The sequence below is a fragment of the Rhineura floridana genome, chromosome 8, assembly GCF_030035675.1.
Source record: "Rhineura floridana isolate rRhiFlo1 chromosome 8, rRhiFlo1.hap2, whole genome shotgun sequence".
NCBI classification, from domain to species: Eukaryota; Metazoa; Chordata; class Lepidosauria; order Squamata; family Rhineuridae; genus Rhineura; species Rhineura floridana.
Window position 1 is genome coordinate 5453344 of NC_084487.1, and position 24768 is coordinate 5478111.

A 24768-nucleotide genomic window follows, 5' to 3' on the forward strand; every position below is an offset into this window, starting at 1 on the left:
ACCTGACTCAATATAAGGCAGCTTCCTATGCCTATTGATAGATCCATCACAAATTCATCTAATAATCTCCTTCGGAAGCTGTCTGTCCTAAGCCATTTTATAACAGGGGCAGCAAATCTCATCATTGTGCACTCTGTGGAGATGCATTGCCCTTTCCCCCGACCTCCATGCACCCCCTTATGTTTAAAGCAGACGGCTTCCCCCAAAGAATACTGGAAACTAGTTTACCCCTCATGGCGCTACAATTCCCAGCACCCTTTAACAAAGTACTATTCCCAGGATTCTTTGGGGGAATGTCATGTGTTTTAAAATGTATGGTGTGTACACAGCCTGAGCCTACTGAAATAGCTCAGCTGATTGATCCTAATTGCCAGTATTACAAGAGCAGTGGGAACAATTTCTCCGAGACTTTGGTAAGAGGCAGGGATGGCTCAAGATGTTTCGTTGCCTGAGGCAGGGCAGCACCTGATGCTCCATGAAAGGGGCATAATTAATACCCAAGGCTGGCCAAATTATTTTTGGCAAATGAGGCAGAAAAACTCGCAAATGCCTCTCCCTGGCAGTACAAATGTCAATGATAATACATTAAATAATTCAAAGTCCGGTACTTTTTCAAGGTGCCCCCACACCAGCTAGTTGACGGTAGGGCTCCCCTGTCCATCCAAGAGTGCAGCAAGTTTTTTGGGCCTCCTGCAAAACCAATTCAGACATTACTGCACAGAAACTAAGCTGGGGAGTGGCCAATTGAGGCCTTACTGCAGAAATGAGGCTTGGGTGGAGTTTTTAAGTGAACTTTGCTTGTGCTGATGCAAGAAACTACCACTCAGTGAGCCTCTCTGCCTTCCATCTCAAGCTTTTCCCCCCGACTGACTTCCTGTGCACAGCTGGAAAGAGAACGCTTGAATATTCTAATCGCCAATCATTTTCAACCAGCACTCACAGGGTGTCAATTTGTAATCCAATTTGCAAAGAACGCACAAAGGCACAGGCAGGAAAATGCACGGCTTACTCTTTTGGATGACTCTGCTTTTTGTTAGAACTGCAGGATTAAAAACAAGTAGGGCACTTTGTATAAGAGCAGATAGCCAAGGCCGCATCTGCACTGCACATTTAAAGCTGCATTATACCCCTTTAAACAGTCATGGCTTCCCCCCAATAATCCTGGGAACTGTAGTTTGTTAAGGGTGCTGAGCATTGTTAGGACACCCCTATTCTCCTCACAGTGCTACAATCCCCAGAAATCCCTGTGAAGAGGAATTGTTAAACCACTCTGAGAATTATAGCTCTGTGAGGTGAATAAGGGCTCTCCTAACAACTCTCAGTTGTTCATGTCCTTACATTATTCCTTGTTTATGCCACCCTCCTTCTGTCCTCTCCTCCATGGGAAGCTTCACACTGTAAGCACGTGGGGGCAGGGTCCTTAGTTTTTTGTTTTTACTTATGCTGCAAAGTTTCACATTTATTTCTTTATCTGAAATACCTGTACCTTGTCTTTCAGTTTCATCGTTCAAGACAAGCTTACACATCAAAATGAGTTAAACATGCAAGAAAAATACCCAAATGAGAAAAACCAGAAAATAAAATGTCAGCAGCTGAAAATAAGAGAACATCAACAAACATTCTGGTAGCTCAGTGGTAGAGCATCTGTTTTGCGTGCAGAAGGTCCCAGGTTCAATTTCCAGGTAGGACTGGGAGAGACTCCTTGTTGAAACCCTGGAGTGTAGAGACTGAGAACTAAAGCCAGACAGATCTAGATAGATCTGTCTAGCTGGATATAGGGCAGCTTCCTGTATTCCTAGATTTTAAAAGGTGCAGGTAAAATGGAAAGGCTTTTGCCTGGTGCCCAAACACTAGTAAATCTGGAGCTCGGTGAGCCTGCCTGGACAGAGCATTTGAAAGAACGGTTCAATCTGTCCCCGCAGGAGCCCAAAGGCAGCATAATGTAGAAAGTCAGCAGACAAACACAGCTTCAGAGTGATAAATCTTAGGAAATCGGCAACTCCTGGGTGTGGCTGCAGTTTTACAGTGGCAGACAGCTGTGTAACTTGAAAAAGAGAGCTGGGCAGAGCACGGCATTGCACACAGCCAGCATCAGGCTTCCCTAAGTACTTTGGCTTCTGCGTCTGTTGAACATATGAAAGGACCTCTGAAGGTTTCCCACGTTGTGCCAGCTTGTTCAGCAGTGCACCTTTCGCCTGCCTGCACGTGCAAATGAGTATTGAGCATCCAAACGTGCTGGGAGGATTACTGGTTTGCATTACTTTCAGCAGGAATGAGTGGCCTCCTTGTTTAGGACAGAGTTTGAAAATAAAAAAAAGGCAAGCCTTGCCATACCATTATAGAAAAGCTGAAGAGAGTGTGTGGGCTCATTTTTAGAATGAAGGTGTAAAGTTCTGTTCACCCTGTCTTGAAAAAAAAAATACATAAATCCCCAAATGATCAAACGATTGGTGCACCTTCCATACATGGAATGATAATTAAACCTTCTTTTCTTTTGCGTAGGGGGAACGGGGAAGATTTCTGGTTTAGAGGAAAACACACCCAAAGACTAAACTAGCTGCGACATCATTGCATGAAATGGTTTTATTTACTAAAGTAACTTATATCCTTCTACTCTAAAACTGTGCTCACTGGTGACTAACAAAAATTCAAAGAATTCAGTAAAACAACAACAATGAAAAGAATTTAAACAATTTAATGTAACAGAGATAAATTAATACTGGGGTCCCCAACATGGTGCTCATGGGCACCTTAGCACCAGCCCAGGCCACCTGCTTCCAATTTTAGTTTATTTTTGTTAGATGATGGGTGGGCTTTTTTTTGCTTTTTGCTGGTGGCGGCTGTTGGTTAAGGTGGATGTCTGCTGTTTTGGAGGGGGTGGTCTACTTTTCTGTCTATGCTTTATTTGTTTGTATGTAGGTATTTTGCCTATTGTGTGAAGAGGTCAGGGGTCGGAGCATCACCAGTTTTTCTTCTGTGAAATGGGTATTTTGTGGTGCCTCCCCCCATCACCGTAAGGTATGTCAAAACAAAAGTGTTTTAACTTTCCAGCCACACCAAATGAGAGTTGGTACTTCCTGGATCTCAAGGGGCAGAGAATTCCAAAGTCAGGGTGCCACAGCAGAAAAGGCCCTGCTCCAAGTCCCAGTCAAACAGACTTCCGTTACAGATGGTACAACTAATATGGCATCCCCAGCAGATCTCAGCTCATGGGCAGGATGGTACTGGGATCTCCCAGAAAAGCTGGAGGAGGTTTGACTTCTTCACAAGCTGCTGTGCATGTGTTCCAGTACTGTCTGGAGAATCCCGCAAGCCTGCCTGCAGGAGAATTTGCACACATGCTGCGTGCTGGCCTGCACAGGCCATGTGCAGGGCTGTGGGAAGAGAAGAAACAGACTTAACAGTGACATGGAGCATTGGGGAAGGGCTTGGTGGTCAGCAGGCAGGCTGCTGATGGTGTAGCACAATTTTGCTCTGAGCTGTCACCTGATTTATTATGTCTTACCTGCAGGAGTTTTCTGTTGGTCAAATCTTTATACATGTGCATAACACGAGAACCTGCCTTCTGCCAACAAACCACCTAGCTTAGTATTGTCCACACTGACTAGCAGCAGCAGCTCTCCATGGTTTCAAACCGGGAACATTCTCAGCCCTACCTAGAGACGCCAGGGGTTGACCTTCTGTAGGCAAAGCACGTCTTCTGCCACTGAGCTACAGTATTTGTGTAGATACACATTTAGGCCTCTGAGAAAGTTAAGACACTGGGATCTCACTGACACTGCGCACTGCAGCACGCCCAGCCATTCTGGACCTTTTGAGAGCCAGTGGGCACATCTGGAATTTTGAGAAAGTGCCATGGGCGCTGGGAAAAACAGAAGGGAGTAGAAAAAGAGGAAGGCCAAACAAGAGATGGATTGATTCCATCAAGGAAGCCACAGACCTGAACTTACAAGATCTGAACAGGGTGGTTCACGACAGATGCTCTTGGAGGTCACTGATTCATAGGGTTGCCTTAAGTCGTAATCGACCTGAAGGCACACAACAACAACAAGCCATGGGCGCCAGTCACAAAATGGCTGCCCTGAGGGTGTGGCACAAGACAAAATGGCTGTCACATCCCAAAGGGTAGAAAAAAGAGATGGGACCATTAAATGGTGCTGGCATGCTCCCATCAGCCGCTCCTATCAATGGGGGGAGGGAAGGCACCCGCATCAGCTACTGCTCCATTTGCTTGTAGAGAAAAGAAGCTTTTTGCATCTCTCTCCTGTTCAGAACAGATGGGAGGGTGGATATCCCATCCTGGCATCCAGTGAAACATGGGCATGTTTAAGAGGGTGTGTTTAATGTAGGAGAGGCCAAACCAGTAGAAAAGGAACTGAGTAAACAGTTTCATCCTGCTTTGTGGATTTTTGAGGAGATATTTACAGAGACCTTTCGCTGGCATCGTGGGAGGTAGCGGTGGGCACAACGGCGCCTGTGGGTGACATGTTGGCGACCTCTGCCACATTTATTTATAAAAGCGTTTATATAGCGCCCTCTCGCAAAACGTCAGGGCAGGGTACAGCAATATAAAAACATTTTAAAGCAATATAAAACAAAGATATACACTATTCGGGTGAGATAAAGGCTGAAGTACAGGAGGTCTGGAAGTACTGTTCCACTGTGGTACATTTCTATTTGATTTGATTTAGGTTATATATGAATAATTTAAGTCACTTCCTGGTTTTAAATTATACATACTCATATTGGCATTTTGAATTGGAAGGATGGATTTTAAGTGAACTGTAGATACAGAAATATGTATTTATGAATGCTCATTAATTAGTCATCAATTTATTACTTGAACATACATTTGCAAATAAAAAATTTAAAAAGGGAGGGAAAGGGCAGGAGATCTATATCCTGCAGCAAAAGACCCAGAACTCAGACCCACCTATCCGCAGCGCCCCTGCCACCAAATCCATCTCTTTTTTTGCTGCTTTCCCTTGCCTCTTATCCCTCCCAAGATTCAGACTCCTTCAAAAAGTGTTGGCTGTTGCCTTTTTCACATTTATACCACACCAAAGACCTCAAAAGTGCTGTATATCGTTCTCTGAGGCAAGTTAGGCTGAGATGCAGTGACCGGCCCCCAAAGGGCTTCATGGTTGAAGCAGGAATTTGAACTCTGGTCTCCAAGGTCCTGGTCTGGCACTCTAACCACTGCACCATAGTTTCCCCTCCTTACCCGCCATCAGTCAACTGCAGGTTGCCCTCATCAACATCTTGCATCTACTGGATGCTGATCTCCCACCTTTCTCTCCAAGGAGCTCAAGGTGGCATACAAAGTTCTCTTCCTCCTCATTTTATCCTCGCAACAACCCTGTGAGGTAGGTTAGATTGAGAGACTGTGACTGGCCCAAAGTCACCCACTGAGTGACATGGCTGAGCAGGGATCACACTGAAAACACACAAACATTATGTTTGGTATACTAACTTCCCTTCCATAAATGACGGAAGCAGGTGCCTCCTGCTTCCCTTGCAGTTCCCTCCCCCAATCCCTTGCGGTTTGGGGGACCTTTAGGAATGAAGTGGGACACGGTGCAAGGGGCTGCAGACAGAGGAGAGGGGAGTGTTGGGGCAAATACCCCCCCCGCACAAATGGAGGAAAGCAACTTAAGACTCAAGCTAACAACATTGCAAGGGTTCCTCAAGACCCAGACCTTGGCCGCCATGGGTTTAAGCAAATGCCTGATGTAACCCCATTGCAAAGCATGAAAGGGTCTTACCGGTTCGATTTTTCCCATCCTTTGCATTTAGATCGGCGCCAAGAGACAGAAGAGTCTTGATCGTGCCTGTATGTCCTTCCTGCATTATAACCGAAGAGACACAATTTTCATGCTCAGCAAAAAAAACCCCGTACCTTTTCCATTCTCTGTGCCAGGGATGGGGAAATCTGTGTGGCCTTCCAGACATTGCTGGACTACAGCTACCAGCAGCCCTGCTCACTGGCCGTGCCAGCTGCGGCTGATGGGAGTTGGAGCCCCGCAACATCTGGAGGGCAGCCACGGGTTCCCCCGCCTCCACTCTCCACTCCCATTTCCCTTATTGTTTAAGTGGACAGTAGAGGCAAGACAGCTTGGTGGTAGGTGATATACTTTGCCCAAAGGGGATGTCAGAAATGGCAGCGGAAATTACCACAACTCACATGATTGCCCAAGGTGAGGAACAGAAATCACGCAAGGAAATACAAGCGGAATTTGCTATCATTGTTTGAGTCCACAAACCCTACATAAATAATTATTTTAGTTTTTGCATTACTTGGCATTTCCCTTCCACTGAAATGCATTGAAGCTAATGACATAGTTAATAGCATTAGTGTCAACTGTCTGTGTCTGTTGGAATTGCTTTTTAATATGTTCTTAAACCTTTTAAAAATGTTTTTAATCTTAGATGTTTTGAAAGCTTTTTTTTAAAGAAACGTTTTTAAAGATGTTTTGTTTTAATGTGTTTTAAAGTCTGTTTTTATGATGTTTTAAAGTTTTTAGTGCTTTTGTTTGCCGCCCTGGGCAAGGAAGGGTGGGATATAAATCAAATAATAAACAAATAAATAAAAACTGTAGTGGATAGTGAGACGGATAACATAGGTTTTATCAGAAGCCAGATTGCAGCAGAACAGAAACAGTGATGAACACAGGACAGGATGGAAATGGCTTCCTCCTCATCCCTGTTTGCTCCTGGCATCTCCAGTTAAAAGCAATCTCAAACGGCAGGGCTGGGAAAGACCTCTGTCAGCTGTAGACCTTGAAGAGCCACTGCCAGACAGAGTGGAGAATACTGGAGTAAAGGGTCTGGATCAGGATAAGATAGGTTCACATGTTCCAATTGCGAATGATTCTTGTTGGCTATTCAGTTTAATGCCCTAATTATCTATTACAGGCCATGCCCTGGCAGTAATATAAAAGAATACCACAGAATTTCCACATTTTATAAGTATCAAAATAAGCCTTGCTCATAAAAATGAGCTGCAAAAACACAAGGAAAATTCCACATTGTAAAACAGCTAAACAAAATGTTCTCTAAACACCCGGAAATAAAAGATTACAAATGAAAGTCAACTCAACATTTTTAAAAAACATAATTGACAATTCAGCAAGAGAAGAGTTAAAGAAATACTTTTATAAAAAAATACTTTCTATGCCAACAGGCTTTGCAGCTGTTTAATTTTTATTTTTGATTAGCCATTCACTTTGATGATTATTTGTATTTTTAATAATTTTAAAAAATTAAGAGATATTTTTGCCGAGTTCTACAGCGGCAAAATGGAGGGTCCTCAACCACTCTGCCCTCCTGTGTCTGACAGATGCGCATCTGGCAACTTTCCTGTACTGGTTACATTCCTGTTCATGCCGGCATCTAATGGCGGAAGGGGACTGTTCCTGGCAACCTGGAGATCAGCGGATGCAGTAATGTCTTCAACTGTAAGGGTGCTTTCACACTGCACTTTATTCCGTTATTCTGACGATTTATTTCCTGTTAATTTGCGCATTAAATTTGAGCTTTCACATGACATAACGGGTAGTTCCGCAATTCTGGTGGAATGTAGTGGAAGTTTAGCACTAATTTCCGCAATAAATAATACCAGAAAAATTCCGATACCAGGCTGACAACCCGGAAGATTACGGGAGTTTTGCGCTAGCTGCTGCTGCTCACGTGACAGCCATCCCAGCATGCAATGCGTTCCCATCCTTACCAACAGCCCTCCCAGCATGCAGCCTTCGCTCAGCCTGTGCTGCTGCTGCCTGTGCTCAACCAGAGCCTCTGCTGCTGTGCTGCCGCGCCTCTCAGCTGATTGCGATAGCGCCTCTTTCAACCCCCCCCATGCACCAAAAGAACAAGCCTCAAACCAAAGGTAGATGAAGACCTGCTCATCTGGTGTCATGTGAGGCTGAATGAAGGGGGGGAGAAAAACTCTGCTCTGTGTGTGAAAGACTGTTGCGCACAATGCCGGTATAACAAGTACTGCAGTGTGAAAGGGATTTTTGAAATCCGGAACAAAGCGCTACCTTTTTAATCTGTTGAACTAGCGCTATTAGCCCCATCTGTGAAAGCAGCCTAAATGTGTTTTAGAATGTTTTCAGAATGCTTTTCTTTTTGTTGTGGTTAAATTGTTTTGTAAAGCTGGTATAGCACAGTGGGGAGGAGAGCCTGGCTGGGAGTCCAGAGTCTGCGAGTTCAAATCCCCGCTCATGTCTCCTGGGTGTGTAATAGCATTTTTGCTACAACAGGTGTCAAGAGCCAGCTAAAGATCCCCCCCCCACAGCGAGTGGCTCAGGGATGACGTGCCCTGCCACCTGTGCAGCCGTGGGCAAGCTGCGCAGTCCCAAGGAGCCCAGTTGCCCCCCAGCTGGCAGTTGCGGACAAGGAAGGGGCTGGCTTGTGCAGCTGTGGCAAGCCGAGCAGGCCTAGCCAGCTGGGGAGGACTAGCCTCAGAGGGAGGCAACGGTAAACCCCCTCTGAATACCGCTTACCATGAACACCCTATTCACAGGGTAGCCATAAGTCGGGATCGACTTGAAGGCAGGCCATTTCCTTTTTTCAAATTGTTTTGTTGGTGTGTTTCCACCCTGGGCTCCGTCAGAAGGAAGGATGGGATAGAAACCCAACAAATGAGTAAATAAAACATAGAGTTTTCAGCAAATGCTGAAGACACATCTCTGTACCCTGGCCTTTGATACCTGGACCTGAGATGTATATTGTTAGGACCCACCTTGCAATTGAAGCTGTTTTAAACTGTTTTTAATGTTGTGTTTTAAATTGTTGTGACCTTCCCTGGGACCTTAGGGTGAAGGGCGAGTAAACAGTAACAACAAGAACAACAACATTAGGAGCAACAACAATTTTTTAAAAAATGAATAGACGCTACTAATTCAATAGCAGTGCTGAGTGTCCCTCATTAGGCTTCTCTGCCTCACTCTGGGGTAGAGATGGGATCCATTGGCCAGCGCTGGTTTGAAAGCATTCTGTCAACCTAACAGGCCGGTATCGATTTCTTTGTCTGTTAGCTGATGGTTTTACTAATCCATTTTTCCCCTTCACAAAAAAAAATTAATACTGGTACTGAAATGTAATGGAAATATTGGTATTTGAAAGGAAATATCATTAAATGAAAGAAAATATTGATTAAATCATCATTCTTAATATCAGTATTTTAGATACATTTTCAAAAATAGCTGCAGAACACCACATAAAAATCCACGACTATAGTGGAGGAAACGAATTAATGGAGAATTCGGTACCAAATCCAAACTGGGTGGAATTCTAGCACATCTCAGAGCATGGCATCCTTGGCGAGTTGAGGTGGGAGAGGGCCTACACCACCACCACTTTTCTGCAGCAGCTAAGAATTCTTTACCAATTAATGAAAATTTTACAAAATTAGTTTACGTTTAACTGTTTCAAAAAAAAAAATGCCTCACTCTGAGGAAGGATTCCTCCTTTCTCAGAGCTAGGTGGAGCAGAGAGGGCAAAATCTAAGGGTGCCGGTGCATTAGCAATGACAATTCGGTTTAAAAGCAATCAACCGAGGTGAGAGGAGGCAGTGGTGCAGGAGGGGGGGGGGGGCGGTGGAACTGCCTGCCTTGGGGAACACTATGTCTTGCACCTGGCCCCGTGGGGACTGAATGAATCTCTCCTCCACCCCTATGTTCAACTGCCAGTCATCAAAAATAGCTAAATCATGATAGCCATACAGATGAAACAACCCAAAGGTTATCAGTGAACCCATCCCCAGAAACATATTGTCGAGCCCCAGCTCCCCCAAGTAGAGGAGTCAGAGGAGGATGAGGCTTTCAAGAGGGTTGGGGGAGGGGGAGATGCCGACAGTACGCAAGTTCCCATGGACACCCCTCCCATGGACACAGACCCCGCACCATCTATGAGTGCTTCAACAGAGCCGTTGGGAAGCGACCTCGCGTGCACACCAACTCCACCCCCCCCGGGATTCCCTGCCTGGCACTTCAAACATTTCCCCACCAACCTGTTCCCCACCCCCCGAGGTTGAGCTGGCACCTAGCGAGCCTGTGCTGTCAGATGGGCGGCTAGAGAATTGCCCCCCTTTGCCCCGCGTGAGATTACGCGAGAAGCGGGACTGTCAGAAGGTGATACTTTCAAAGAGATTACGGGCGAAGACCTTCCCGACTTAAGGCAGCACCCCCCTGATTGGGGTGCTGAGTCAACTTACTCCACACGCTGCAGAGCATGCCTAGATAGCTTAGGTAGAGCAAGTAGTGAGTTAGCATAGATAGGTCTATGAAGCACACTGCTTTTGATGTAAACGTTATTCTAATAAAGCAAGAATTAATTCCAGCCTCGCCTCCGTCTCGTGTCTCACGCTCTGGGCACACATCTCAAAAATGTAACATGCTGGCTCACTTCCTAGAGGAGTTGGTCTCTCCTGCATTGGAAAGTGGTGACCATGACATTTCTAAGAGCATGCAAACATTAAGGTTTGATGCACAGAGACAGAAACAGGCTAGAGTCAACACAACATCACTGTCCTATTGGCAGGTCTGGTCTAACACTGACTTCTAATGCAAAAATACAGAAAGCTTTGACCATAGACAAGCCAAGGCTTAGAGCAGGGAAACCCAACGTGCTGCCCTCCAGAAGTGTTGGACTACAGCTCCCATGTCAATTGGGCTTCCTAGCTGGGGCTGATGGGAGTTGGAGTCTAACATCATCAACTGGGCATTATGCTAGCAATCCCTGGCCTAGAGGTCTGGTATTCAGCAGTTAAGAGAGAATCATGGCCAGTGGTACCTTTTAGCTTATAGCGGGCGTTAAGACAGTGTGTTATTCTACTCTCTCTTTATGGTTTCAACTAGGATAATATGGACTTAGTGCACAGGTAGTCAATGTGGTGCACTCTAGGGATGTGCTTGAATTCCACCCAGTTTGGATTTGGCACCAAATTTTCTACTAACTCGCTTAGGACCCATCCAAACCTTTTAATCTGTGATCGAACCCCCTTGTGTGTCCATCAATTCACCGCTGTCAATATGACGTTCCCCACCATTTCAGACTTTCTCTAGAGAAATTTGCACTTCCCGTACTCTGCTATAAACTGATTTTTATTTCTGTCCCAATTATTAACCACTCTAACCTCTGTAGTGCGGATGTCTTGCCCCGTTTTTTTTCATTATGGGCAGATCACAGGGGTAGGTCTCACCCTCTGTCCATGCCTCCCTTACATTCTTGCTTCCAGTACTGAACTGGGGCACTTCCTCCTCGGGGCTTCTGTAGCTGTATTGCATTGCTTTTTTTAAAAAAACTACTATTTTGTGATCAAATGTAAGATAAACTTAAAAGCTATTTTGCAATATTATGCATTCATTGAAAACAAAGAATGAACATCTGTATCAGTAAAAGTTAAGTAGTATGTACTATGTTATATGTAATAACCCAGACAAGGGTATTTTATCTTTTTTAAAAAGTTTCAATAAAAGTTGTTAATAATAATAAATAAAAGTAATTCAAGCCTTCTGCAGTTGAAGGAATTTCTATTTAAACACAAACCTGCACATGTGCGTTAATTTTTTTAAAAATATACATATTTTCGCATGCTTCTGGAAAAGCGTGCGAAAAGCAAATTACAGTTTATGGGCCAATCACCGCAAAGGGGTGGACTTAGGGGCGTGACAAAATCCAAAAGCTAGTTTGACCAAAAAAAAAGCCCACATGTATGGATGCTTGAAAATGGGGTTTTAACAGATAAATCCGCCCACAAACATGACATGGTATGGATCTCGAGGCCACCAACAGAATATGAAAAATGTGGATTTGAAGGTAGGTATGGGTGGGCCCACATTCTCTATCATTGTGGATAGGATTTTTATGTAGCAATTTTCCACGGCTATTTTCAAAAATGGATTTTTTTAAAAAAAAAACCGCTTTGAAAATATTGATATTAAGAATGGTAATTTTATCGATATTTCCTTTCAAAATATCAGTATTAATATCAGTATTTTTGCAAGGGAAAAAAGGATTGGTGAAAGCAGCAGTCTGCGGACAAAGAATGGACTTGAATCAATACCGGCCTGTTGGGTCGACGGAACGCTTTCGAACTGGCACCAACCAACGGATCCCATTCGTAATTCTCTCCCAAACTTGTTGGCGTCCAGCTCTCATCATCCTTCATCGTTGGCCATGCTGGCTGGGAGTGATGGGAGCTGGAGTCCAGCAAAAGCTGGGGAATTCCATGCCAGCTAAGTGCAACATCATTGCACGGGCATAGGGAGTGATTTGGGAAAGCAGCCTTTGGATTTATCAAAAACCACCCTGTCGGGAAACTTCCGAGGAAGAGACAAAAAGAGCAGGGACCTTGGCAGCGTAATGCAGTGCGGTGAGGTGGAGCGAGGTGGCTCTCGCGTTCACGTCAACCCCAAGATCCGAAACGAGGAACTGGAGGGCGCCGTCCTGTGCTGTGACTGCGGCTTGGTGCAGTGGTTGAGCACCAAGCACGTCCCTGGCGCTGTAGCAAGCCTGAGGCAGAGAAGGCAAGGCTTTGTATGAGAATCCTGCACAACATCATGAGTCACAATCTCCCAGAATTATAGGCCACACCCAAATCATAAAATTTAAAGCAACATCACACCACTATGCCATGGCTCCCTCCACCACCCAGAATCCTGGGAGCTGTAGTTTGCTGAGGGTGCACAGAGTTGTTGGGAGATCCCTATGCCCCTCACAGAGCTACAGTTCCCAGAATGGTTTAACAATCAATCTCTTTCCCCAGGGAACTCCGGGAATTGCAGCTCTGTGAGGGGAATAGGGATCCCCAACTCCCTTCTTGTGCCTAGAAGGTGCACTTTTGGACACGTAAGGATCGAGGCCCTCAGAGAACGAGCATCTTGTTCATAACCTCAAGACTCAATTATTGCAATGCAATCTATGTGGAGCTACCATTGGTCCTAGTCTGGAGGCCCCTGCTGGTGCAAGATGTTGCAACTAAACTGTTGAGGGGGACAGACTATCACCAGCACAAAACTCCAGTGCTGAAAAGCTTGCACTGGCTGCCCATATGCTACTAGATTCATGGGTCTTGTATAAATGTACAGCTTGGGTTCTGGTACCTCAAGGACTTACTGCTGCCATACATCCCTGCACAATCACCGCGGTCTTTGAGAGATTCACTCTTAGTGGTCCTCCATGGCTCTGATGCACAGCTTGTATTCACCAGGAGCCGTGTATTCAGTAGAGTGGGCCCAATTTTAGGGAACTCCCTTCCAGCTGAGGTCAGACAGCCCCCTCCCTGTAAGCCTTTTTGTTTCAATTCCAGCAATCACGTTTAACTGAATTCTGATTTTATAATTTTAACCGGTTTGCCACTTTCATTGCTTTGCATCCCTTGTACACCTCTTAGAGACAACAATATAGGATTTCAGTTATTTAGCAAACAGAACACTACAGTCCATACACAAGACAGAAATTCTGATAGCAGATAACAAAAAGAACTTAAGATGCATAGGTATTTTTAAAAAATAAAATCATAGAATAGTAGAGTTGGAAGGGTCCTACAAGGCCATCGGGTCCAACCCCCTGCTCAGTGCAGGAATCCAAACCAAAGCATTCCCGACAGATGGCTGTCCAGCTGCCTCTTGAAGGCCTCCAGTGTCGGAGAGCCCACGACCTCTCTAGGTAATTGGTTCCATTGTCGTATGGCTCTAACACCTAGGAAGTTTTTCCTGATGTTCAGTCGAAATCTGGCTTCCTGGAACTTGAGCCCATATTTGGCCACCTCAAAGCAGTTGTAACATTAGATTGGTCAATTTAAATACTGCACAGCCTCTCTATCACGCGCACGTACCTTATGTTTTTCTAGAAGTAGCTGGGCGATATCAAGATGCCCGTGCTGGACTGCATCCATGAAAGGCGTGACTCCGCATTTGTCCGTGCTGTCAGGCCGATAGTGGCACCTTAGAATTAAGTACAGGAAGGACAGGCCTAGCCCAGTGAAATGCAATGTCTTCTCCCTCTCACCCCTTCCCCTTATTTTGCCCCCCCCCGATTTATTTATTTATTTTATTTACTGCATTTATTCAGACTCATAAAGCAACACACACACACACACACACATTAAAATACAATAAAAATTATATCTAATCAATTAAAAAAACACAGAAGCACAATTAAAATGCAGCATATAAATCAATTTAAAAGTAAGAGGCCCAGGCTCTAAAATGGGTTGGTTGACCTTGTCTTGGTCTAAGGGCCACATTCACCCTTGGCTAATGGCTAGTGGCTGAATGCCAGGTGCAGGTAGGGCCAGACGGGGATGTAGTCTCCCCACACCCTCACATGTACATTCTTGCATGCACACATGCACACGCACATGAGTCACATAGCCTCTTTTCCTCAGCTGATCCTTGGAGATCAGCCCGAAGAGGGAGAGGTCATCACCCTCCCTCCATTCAGCAAATGATTATAATCTGAAATCTGGGGAGGGGGTGATTTGTATCCTGCTCAGGGAACTAGGTTTCACCCACCCCAGCAAAGTGACTATTTTTTTTAAAAAAGTTTTGCCACGTTGCCAAAATCGGAAGGATCTTCGGGGCCAGAAAAAAATTGCTTGGGGAGCCAAATTAGTCTCCTGAACTGGAGGTTGGCCAGCTCTGCTGTAAAACCTGAATAGAAGGCTTAAGTGAACAGAAAAGGTCTTCAGCTGTAGCTGGAAATACCATCAGGCAACATATCCGGGAAGGTTGTTCCATCACTGGGGTGCCTCTGCTGAAAAGGGTCTCAGGGCCAAGGGCCAAATGTGGCCCTCTAAACCTCTCTGCCTGGCCCTCGCAACTCTACTAAGGCACGCCCCTCAATGGCCCAGTCCTGTCTAAAAGTCTTGGGGTTCTCTTCTGGACTGGTTTCCAGATCGTTTTTAATGGCAGATCAGCATACAGTGCATCGCAATAGTCTGTGACAATCGGTAACAGTTCATCAGGAAAGGACAGGAAGTCTGCTCACCTCTCCAGGAGCACTTTCACCACCCCCAGGCATCCGTGCATTGCTGTGTGACAGACAGGAAATTTATTATAATTGGGTTTGAAGACCCATACCAGCCTCCCCCAGCCAGTGCCCTCCAGATGTTTTGGACTACAATTCCCAACAGCCCCAGCCAGGCCACCTGACCATACCCTTCTCTGGTCATGAGTGAAAATCTCCATAGCTCTTATTTACATTTAGCTGTCAAGGGCCTCTGTGTGCAGTCAGTTATCCTGAGGTAACCCTTGAATGCCAGCAACGTGTCCTCTCGACCCTTGCCCTTCTTGGCTTATTGAAGCTTGACAAGGGGGGTTGACCGAATGGATCCAGGGTGTGGTCAATGCATCTTTGCAGGAGGGAGTGGTTCCAGCCGCCTTGAAAGAGGTGGTGATCCGACCACTCCTGAAAAAGCCCATCCTGGACCCATCGGTTTGCAACAATTACTGACCAGTCGCAAATACCCTGTTCTTAGGGAAGGTGATGGAGAGGGTTGTAGTCTAGCAATTTATTTATTTATTCATTATTTGATTTATATCCCACCCTTCCTCCCAGCAGGAGCCCAGGGCGGCAAACAAAAACACTATAAAACATCATAAAAACACACCTTAAAATACATTAAAACAAAACAACGTTAAAAACATTTAAACAAAAGCTTTAAAAACATAGTTAAAAAGGGTTAAAAACATATTGTTAAAAAAAAAAAACATTAAAAAGCAATTCTAACCACAGACTGGGATAGGTCTCAACTTAAAAGGCTTTTGGAAAGAGGAAAGTTTTCAATAGGTGCCGAAAAGATAACAGAGATGGCGCCTGCCTCATATTTAAGGGGAGGGAATTCCAAAGGGTAGGTGCTGTCACACACATCCGTTTCCTATGTTGTGCAGAACGGACTTCCTGATAAGATGGTACCTGCAGGAGGCCCTCACCTGCAGAGCGCAGTGATTGACTGGGTATATAAGGGGTAAGGCGGTCTTTCAGGTATCCTGGTCCCGAGCTGTATAGGGCTTTGTACACCAAGACTAGAACCCTCTTCTTAGGGAAGGTGATTGAGAGGGTTGTGGTGCAGCAATTGCAAGTACTCTTGGATGAAACAGATTATTTTGACCCATTCCAGTCTGGGTTCAGGCCTGGTTGTGGGACTGGATTGGCTTTGGTTTCCCTGATGGATGACCTTTATCGAGAGGACAGGAGGAGTGCAACCCTGTTACTCTTATTTGATCTCTCAGTGGCTTTTGATACCATTGACCATGGTGTCTTTCTGGGCTGACCTGGTGAGATGGATATTGGCGGCACTGTTTTACAGTGGTTCCGATCCTATCTCCAAGGTTGTTTTCAGAGAATAGCATTGGGTGACTGTCTTTTGGCCCCTTGGCAGTTATGCTGTGGGGTACTGCAGGGTACCATCTTGTTCCCCATGCTGTTAAACATCTATATGAAGCCCTCAGAAGCAGTCATGAGGAGATTTGGGGCGAGGTGTCAGCAGTACACTGACGAAACCCAGCTCTATGTCTCTGTAACATCTGAATCGGGAGAGGGCGTGCAAGCCCTGGACTGCTGCCTGGACTGGATGAGGGCCAATAAACTGAGTCTCAAACCTAGCAAGATGGAGACACTGTGGGTTGGTGGTTCCTGATTTCAGATAATTGGTCAGTTGCCTGCTTTGGATGGGGTTGTACTCCCTCTGAAAGAGCAGGTCCGTAGTCTGGGGGTGCTCCTGGATCCATCTTTGTTGCTAGAGGCCCAGGTAACCTCCATGGCTAACCAGCTTTGGCTGGTTAGACAGCTGTGGCCGTTTCTGGACTGGGATAGCCTGACCACTGTTGTCCACGCACTGGTAACCTCCAGGCTGGATTACTGTAATGCGCTCTACGTGGGGCTTCCCTTCAGGTTGGTCCCGAAGCTGCAGCTGGTGCAAAATGCGGCAGCAAGACTGTTCACTGGGGCAGGGTATCACCAACATGTCACCCTGCTGAGGAAAGAATGGCACTGGCTACCTATTAGCTGCCGGGCTAAGTTCAAGGTTCTAGTTTTGGTGTACAAAGCCCTATACAGCTCAGGACAAGGATACCTGAAAGACCGTCTTACCCCTTATATACCCAGTCGATCACTGCGCTCTGCAGGTGAGGGCCTCCTGCAGATACCATCTTATTAGGAGGTCTGTTCTGCACAACGTAAGAAACGGACCTTTAGTGTGGAAGCACCTACCCTGTGGAATTCCGTCCCTTTGAATATTAGACAGGCGCCATCTCTGTTATCTTTTCGGCACCTGGGGAAGACCTTCCTCTCTCAACAGGCCTTTTAAGTAGAGACCTTATCCCAGTCTGTGTCTGTGCTGGAATTGGTTTTTAATATGTTTTTAAACCTTCTGTTTTAAATAATATGTTTTCAAACCTTTTTTTAAAGATGTTTTGTGTTAATATATTTTAAAGTCTGTTTGTATGATGTTGTAAAGTGTTTTTAGTGCTTTTGTTTGCCATCCTGGGCTCCTGCTGGAAGGAAGGGTGGGATATAAATAAATGAGTAAGTAGGTAAGTGGGCTGAGGAACCTGTGGCCCTCCAGATGCTGTTGGACCCGGGCTCCCATCAGCCCCAGCCAGCATGGCCAATGATCAGGGGTGATGGGGAGTTGTAGTCTAGCAACTTCCAGAGGGCTGCAGGTTCCTCGCTCCTCCTGTAAAGGGGATGGGAGCTGATGGGTGAAAGCACCAACTCCCTGTCCTCAAAGTTCTTTCACTACGAAGGTGTCGTCTACTGAAATCAGACAGGCACCTACAGCTTTGATATTTCATTGCTTGCTGGAAATGTTTTGGTTTTGCCAAACACTTTTAGAGGATTAATTTGATTCAGTGTTGATAATTTGTTCTGTATTTTATGATTTTACACTTTTATGGTTTTAATTACCCTATTGCACCTCTCTATGGGTTTTTAAAGGAGTTGGGGGTATATAAGTATTTTTTAAATAACTAAACAAAAATAAACTAGGGGAGCTGGTCAGCATTATTCCAGTTGGCCTCAATTTGACTCAGAAGCCAGCAGTTTCTGATCATAACACCCTTGTATTTTAGCCAGAAAGGCCCAAGGCAACGTAACAAGATACAAAGACAGGATATTCAGACTCCAGGCTCCAGAAAGAGGCTCAGACTGAGAACTGGGTAGGAGCAGAATATATACATATCGTGATGCTAAAATGTGTACATGAACAAACTGGAACTTTAATCCCACAGTGGTTTTAGCCATATCTTTACTGTATATTCAGATATTTTGTGGGATTAAAGTTGCATTTTATTCATGTGCACATTTTAGCAGCACTTTATATACATATTTATACATTTTGCTTTTACCAGTTCTGAATCTAGGGCCAAAGCAATGCACCATCTTGTTCTCAAGTGGCGGGACTGCAGTCTGTGGGAATATGGAACTTCTTATTGTTGAGGTGATGCATTGCCCTAAGGATATTATGTCAGCTAGCACACATCTTACCTGCTGTATGTAGGGGAGTCCTCTTGATTTTGCTTTCTGTGTCCCAGATGCCAGGCGAGACATCAAGTAAGTACTGGATGACTTGAGGATCCCCTTCACGGCTAGCGATATGGAAACAATTCCAGCCATCTTTGTTCTTCAGTAACGGGTTTCCTCCATGCTGGATAAGATCCTGAATGACCTCCAGATTCCTCCTGGTACAAGCCATCATGAGGGGAGTCCTAGAATTGGAGGGCAGAGTTGTGGGAGAAACAGAGTTCACAATTTATTATCAGGGATGGAAAAAAATATTTCCAATTCGTAAGAGCCAGCATCCAGTATTTTAGAGCCAGCTAGTCAGAAAACTTCACATCCTGAAGAGCCTGGAAAATAAGTCACATGGCAAATATCCAGTCCAGCTTTTATTAATCTGTTAAGTAGTCAACACTTCTTGAAGACCTTTCTTTTTCAGTAAGTCTTTCAAAGTGGAGGTTTTTGTCCCAGTCTGTAACTGTACTGTGTTTGAAATGCTTTTTATATATTAAATTGTTTTAATCATTTTTGTGCATGAAATTGTTTTATATATGTTTTATTGTTAAATTACTTATGAGACGATTTGCAGGAAGAGATTCATAAATGGAATGGAACAAAAGTAGTCTGGGAAGTGTTGCACAGTCTCTAGTTCATTCATCCCAACAACTCTTGTGAGGTATCACATACTTCAATATTTTATGGAAAGCTGGTTCTTTAAGCAATATCCGATGGCGATTTTTTGGTGGGGGCAACACCAGCCAGTCTGACCTCAAAAAATGCCTTACTAAGTAAGGAACTTGAAACATGCTGGGCAAGGGTGGGTGTGAGAGGGGTTCCACGTGGGGAAAGCCCTTTGTAACAATTCAGACTCACAAAATGTGCTTACTCTGTTAAAGTCATCAGTTGAAAGCAACAGAAGTTGTCTGAATCATCAGAGGAAGCTGTGCCTAACATTTGCTTTCATTTATTTATAAGAGTATTTATAAGCTGCCAACTCATAAAAAAATCAAGGCAGTATACAATAAAATCTTAAAATAGCATATAGAGAGATAACAGAGGGCCACGATTATAAGAGGCAGGAGCATCCTTGCGCCAGGAAGCACAGTTAGGCTAGACCGTTATGCATCACAAAAAGAGGGCAGAAATTTGCATATGCTAATTTATATGTATAGATGATCATGAAGAAACAATTACTATAATATAAGTAGAAACAATACATCTCACCAGAACAGGGAACAAGACTATGACCAGGTGACCTGCCCCCTCAGTGTGCTGTCCAGGTGCTAACTGGGGATGAGCAACTTCAACCCACCCACTTCCCTTCTTATGTTTTTTTATCTTTAAACCAGACTTGAACAGGGAAGCTCTTCAGACAGAGAACTGTCCCCTGTAAAGTACATCACACGGCCACCCTAAGTGCGAAGTGAAAAGATTAGCAGTCACACAAGAGCCAGTGTGGGTGTAATAGTTACAATGTTGGACTGTCCATTGAAACCATAATATGAAACCACGGTTTGGTGCAGCCCTGAGCTTGCACACTCCCTCCCCATCTCATGTACTCTAATTGCTTTGGTTACTTCCTGGTTTGTGGCAAACCATGTCTTATCGTTGCATCAGAACTAACAAACTATGGTTTGTGCTTGCACAGCAAGCCAATTGGTAAACCAAAATTTAATCATGGTTTTCAGGACAAGCACAAACCATGCAACTATAAAGCTTACTGAAAACCAAGAATTAATATTACTACTAAGTCACAAATAATTAATTTGTTAGTAAAGGGGTGTGGGGAATGCACAAGCCTCTTTCCAGGCTTGTACTTGTAATCCCAAACCATGGATAGGTGCTACCTCTGAACAAAGCTATCGTGGAATTATAGCATTTTTCCTTTTCTTCATGCCACCACCATAAACTTAGAAGATGGCTGTTGACAACCCCCTTTTTCTTTCATCCTCAGGAATGCCAAGATACAGCACATGTTAAACCCTCCAAACACTAAAAAGGGACTTCTATATCATATATTCAAGCTGCTCCCATCAGCTAGCTGAGGCTGATGGGAACTATAGTCCAAAACAACTGGGAAAACATCAAGCTGGCAAAGGCTGCTCTAAGGGGACAAAAGCCTCAAACGGCCCAATGAAGACTGAGCGTGCTCAATGGGCACAAACTGCTGACTGGCTGTTTGGGGGAGTGGAATGGAGTACCCTGGAAAAGGGCATGCCTGGCTGGTTGACCCCCTGAACAGGAGCACTCCACACAGCAACATTTTGTTGCAGGTCCAACTGGTAAGTATGACCAACGCTGCAACTGAAGACAAAGCAACATCCAACGGAACATACCAATCTGCTTTCTTCAGGCAATTGACAGTAGCTCCTCTGTTCAGCAGGTATAAGACGCAGTCCCTGTGACCCATGGAGCCTGCTTCGTGGAGAGGCTGTTTGTAATCGTTATTAAATAGTTCAGTGTCCATTTCCAGAGTCTCAACTAAGTAGCTGAGGATGCTCAACTGGCCATGCCTGGCCGCATAGTGGAGCAGTGTGTCCCCAGACCTCCCAAAATGCTTCCTCTGCACATCCTCGCTCAGATTCCCAACATTTTCAATCTCTTCTTTCAAAAGGGCGAGCTGCCCTTCTTGAATTAACCTGGGGAGCAATTTCTGGAGTTCCCCTTCTGCCATCGCTGACCACCACGGCTGTAGAACTTAATGGCTCCTAGCAGGGCATAAGAATCCACTGTTAGAAGGAGGACATCTCAGCATATATCAATATTTAATCACACCTGAAAGGTGCTTCAAGGGCACCTCCAGACTGTCAGTGTTTTGGGGGGAGGGATTCAAGTGTGTACTGGAAATTTGGATTTGCCTAATTAAAGTGGATTACTCTGTCATCCTAGTCAACGAATCCAGTTTAAAAAAGAAACAGATTTTTTGTGGCTAGAAAAGTGATGGGGAAATGCATTTAAAAGTCTGGAATGAACAAATTATTAATGGGAGGGCTTTGCATTTTAGATACTTCTAATAAATCAATGGCTACTCTATGGAAATTATTCTCTGTCTCCCAAGATGGACTATAAGGGGTTAAGGCTGCAAACCTAGACATGCTTACAAGGGAATAATCAGGTCCTGGCCACCGTCAGAATGCAAACCCCCAAGTTTTTGATGCATTTTCCTGCCACTTTCCTCGTTGGAATAAGTCAGATTTGGGGGTGGGCATGGGGGAGAGAGTGCAGGTTTGTTGTGCAAGAGCTTCAAAACAACTTTAATCACACAACCTAAATTTGCTGGCATGTGATTGAATCCCACCCCCAAACAGCAAGTCTGGAAGCACCCCTAGATTAAAACAAAGCAATTCAAGGAAACATTATGGTTGCCCATGCAATTCTAAGATACGAATGCATTCTAGTGAATAAATGAAGGATCTGAACAATGCAATACAACGTCAGGAACGATTGTGAAAAGACAGGAGACTTCTCCTCAAAGCATAAGCCCTGGAGAGCTGCTGCCAGTCAGTGTAAACAATACTGAGGTAGCCAGGCTAATTGTCTGACACAGTATAATGAGCTTCTTCTCTTCCTATGTTATTCTTGGTAATTGAGAGATCTGGAAATTAGTCCAATCCTATGGCTATTTACTTACAAGTAAGTCCCACTGATTCAGTGGGGCTCTCTCTCAGGTAAGTGTGCAAAGGACTGCAACTTTAGTGGGAAGGCGCAAATTTTTGCTACATTTAGCAGCTTTTATGAGGGTTGCCTTGGATTGGAGCAACACAACTGTCAGTAAACTGAATCCACAACATAACTGTCACGCCCACCAGCAGCTGCAACAGTCCTTCCTTCCGGGGCACTAAGCACCTCCCCTTGGCCAACGCATCCCTACTCAGCTAGGACAAATAAAACATTTACCCTACAAATAGTACAGGCTTCTCCATGCAGAAATGCAACAGGCTTACTCCCTCCTGCTCTCCGTTGTATTTATTTATTTGTTATTTATTTGTTAAATTTTTTATACCGCCCCACTAGCATAGCTCTCTGGGCGGTGTACAGCAAAAATACAGATATATACAATAAAAACCCATACTATAATACAGCAAGGACGCATATAAGAGAATGAAAGATCTAAAATCAGTTACAGCAAATTTTAAAAACTAAATTAAAATTAAAGTTAGATTAAAATGCCTTAGAAAAGAGGAAGGTTTTAACTTGGCGCCGAAAAGATAGCAATGTCGGTGCCAAGCGCACCTCATCGGGAGGTATTTTGGCCCCAGTGTCTAAAAAACAGAAACTAAGGGGGTGGGAAAGATGAGAGAGGCTCCATTGAGACACATGAGTAGGCAGCCTGATGAAGACGAGGACAGGGCTCTTGCATCTTTAATTACTTGCTACACTTGCTGAAATAGCCTCTTCTACACAACTAAAGGTGCAGGAGCCTTATCTGCATCTGGGTACCCTTTGAGTGTTGCTTCACTGCTACACTTTTGTATTGCTACACTCACCATGAGCCTAAGTTTGTTGTTGTTATATGCCTTCAAGTCGATTGTGACTTATGGCAACCCTATTAATCTTTTTTGGATATATTCATAGGGTTTTCATGGTAAGAGGTGGCTTACCATTGCCTTCCTCTAAGGAGAGCCTAAGTAGACCCCCCTGTTAAAGGACTGTGTTTCAACAGCCGAGAGCAGAAGCAGGTTTTTCCAGGGAGCACAATAGATAATTATTTGTTTATTTATTAGATTTATATCCCACCCTTCCTCCCAGTAGGAGCCCAGGGCGGCATAGTATAATTCTATATATTATTGGCAAACATTCTCCAAGCGCACATTTGTGTGTTGCCAAAACACAACCACAGACACACATCCCACAGGATTGGGGGAACCCTCAAAGTTTGCAGATGTACAAAGAATATTTAAGGGGGAAGCCAAACAGGGTTCTTTCCAAACAGCCCAATGAGCACGTTCAGCCAGCGCAGAATGCTGACTTGACTATACGGGATGGGGAAAAAAGGAACGGAAAACAGAAGCAGGAGAATGGAGTATCCTGGCAGTGGGCATGACTGGCTGCAACCCTGAAGAGGAGCACTCTACTGTGCAACATCTTGTTGCACGTCCCACTTGGAATATTTACACCCTGATCTCCTAAGAAATACCCAGGGTGATTTATGAGGAAGGGAGCTTGGAAAAGTTACTTTTTTGAACTACAAGTCCCATCAGCCCAATCCAGTGGCCATGCTGGCTGGGGCTGATGGGAGTTGTAGTTCAAAAAAAGTAACTTTTCCAAGCTCTGAATCCACAGGAACATGTTAAAACAGGCATGGAGAACCTTTGGTCTCCAGATGTTGCTGCGCTACAACTCCCATCAGCCCCAGCAAGCAAGGCCAATGGCTAGGAATGACTGGGAGTTGTAGTTCAGCAGCACCTGGAGGGCCAAATTCCTCACACCTGACACAGAGTCATGGCCAGACTTTACCCCCACCCTCTGCCACCTACTCTATATGATTTTAGCTCTCAGGAAGCCTTACTCTGAGGACAGATATGGAGATGATGATTTATTTCATTTATGAATGGCTTTCCATTACGCATTCTAGAGGACTGTCCCCTGTAAAGTATGTCACACAGCCACCCTAAGTGCAAACTGAAAAGATCAGCAGTTGTTCAGTCACACAAGAGCCAGCGCAGGCGAAGTAGTTAGAATGTTGGACTGCCCATTGGTTGTAATATAATATGAAACCATGGTTTTGGGCCGCCTTGAGTTTGTGCATTCCCTCCCATCCTCATGCACTCAGGTTCCCCACACATGCATTAAAAAATAAAAGATACAATATTAAAAACACAGACCTAAACAAACAAACCACCACAATGAGGTGTCATTAAAACAATTAAAAAGAGCAGCAAGATGTTAAAAGCCTGTTTAAATTAATGTTATTATTAAATTGTTGACGTATTTACATATCACACTTTCATAAAAAATACAGCAAGCCAAGACGGTATACAGCATACAAAATATCTTCACTGTCCGCCTGAAAGTCAACAGTCAGGCATATAGCAACCCCACCTGCTTTATTTAATTCAGCTTTTAAAATAAACGCACACACCGATCCCTAGCTGCTTTGCCCCACACATGGATAGTCGTCCAACCGCTGCGACGGGAACCGGAAGTGAAAGCTACGTGGAACTCTCGGTGGTCCTTGTTGTTTTTAATATCTCTTTGGGAAAGGGGCAAGGACATGGCAACAAACTCTGGGCAATGTTTCACTCGTCCTCTGAGAGCCAT

General features: G+C 44.6%; 1 protein-coding gene across 8 annotated transcripts; it reads right to left on the bottom strand.

Annotated features, from left to right (window-relative positions):
• Positions 1 to 2675: 2675 nt before the first annotated feature.
• ANKRD16 (ankyrin repeat domain 16) lies at positions 2676 to 24747 on the bottom strand. 8 transcript variants are annotated; one of them, XM_061638063.1, is made up of 8 exons: positions 24590 to 24742; positions 20844 to 21215; positions 18496 to 18716; positions 14998 to 15040; positions 13844 to 13952; positions 12358 to 12519; positions 5766 to 5844; positions 2676 to 3374 (listed from the first exon to the last, which is right to left on the bottom strand). In XM_061638063.1, exons 2-8 carry the CDS (start codon positions 21179 to 21181, stop codon positions 3208 to 3210), a joined length of 1119 nt encoding a protein of 372 aa, XP_061494047.1. In that variant the 5' UTR covers positions 21182 to 21215; positions 24590 to 24742; the 3' UTR covers positions 2676 to 3207. The 8 variants fall into 8 exon arrangements, with proteins under 8 accessions (XP_061494047.1, XP_061494045.1, XP_061494048.1 ...); XM_061638061.1 differs by having other exon boundaries at positions 24550 to 24742; XM_061638064.1 differs by lacking the exon at positions 24590 to 24742 and adding an exon at positions 24444 to 24499.
• Positions 24748 to 24768: the final 21 nt, after the last annotated feature.

Excerpts from the sequence above, each read along its gene's own strand:
- ANKRD16 (XM_061638063.1), bottom strand. The coding sequence starts at position 21,181 with ATGGCAGAAGGGGAACTCCAGAAATTGCTCCCCAGGTTAATTCAAGAA. Across the intron at positions 18,717-20,843 it reads TGCCTGAAGAAAGCAGATTG|GACTCCCCTCATGATGGCTT; the intron begins GTATGTTCCGTT and ends CTCCAATTCTAG. Across the intron at positions 12,520-13,843 it reads TACTTCTAGAAAAACATAAG|GCTTGCTACAGCGCCAGGGA; the intron begins GTACGTGCGCGT and ends TCTCTGCCTCAG.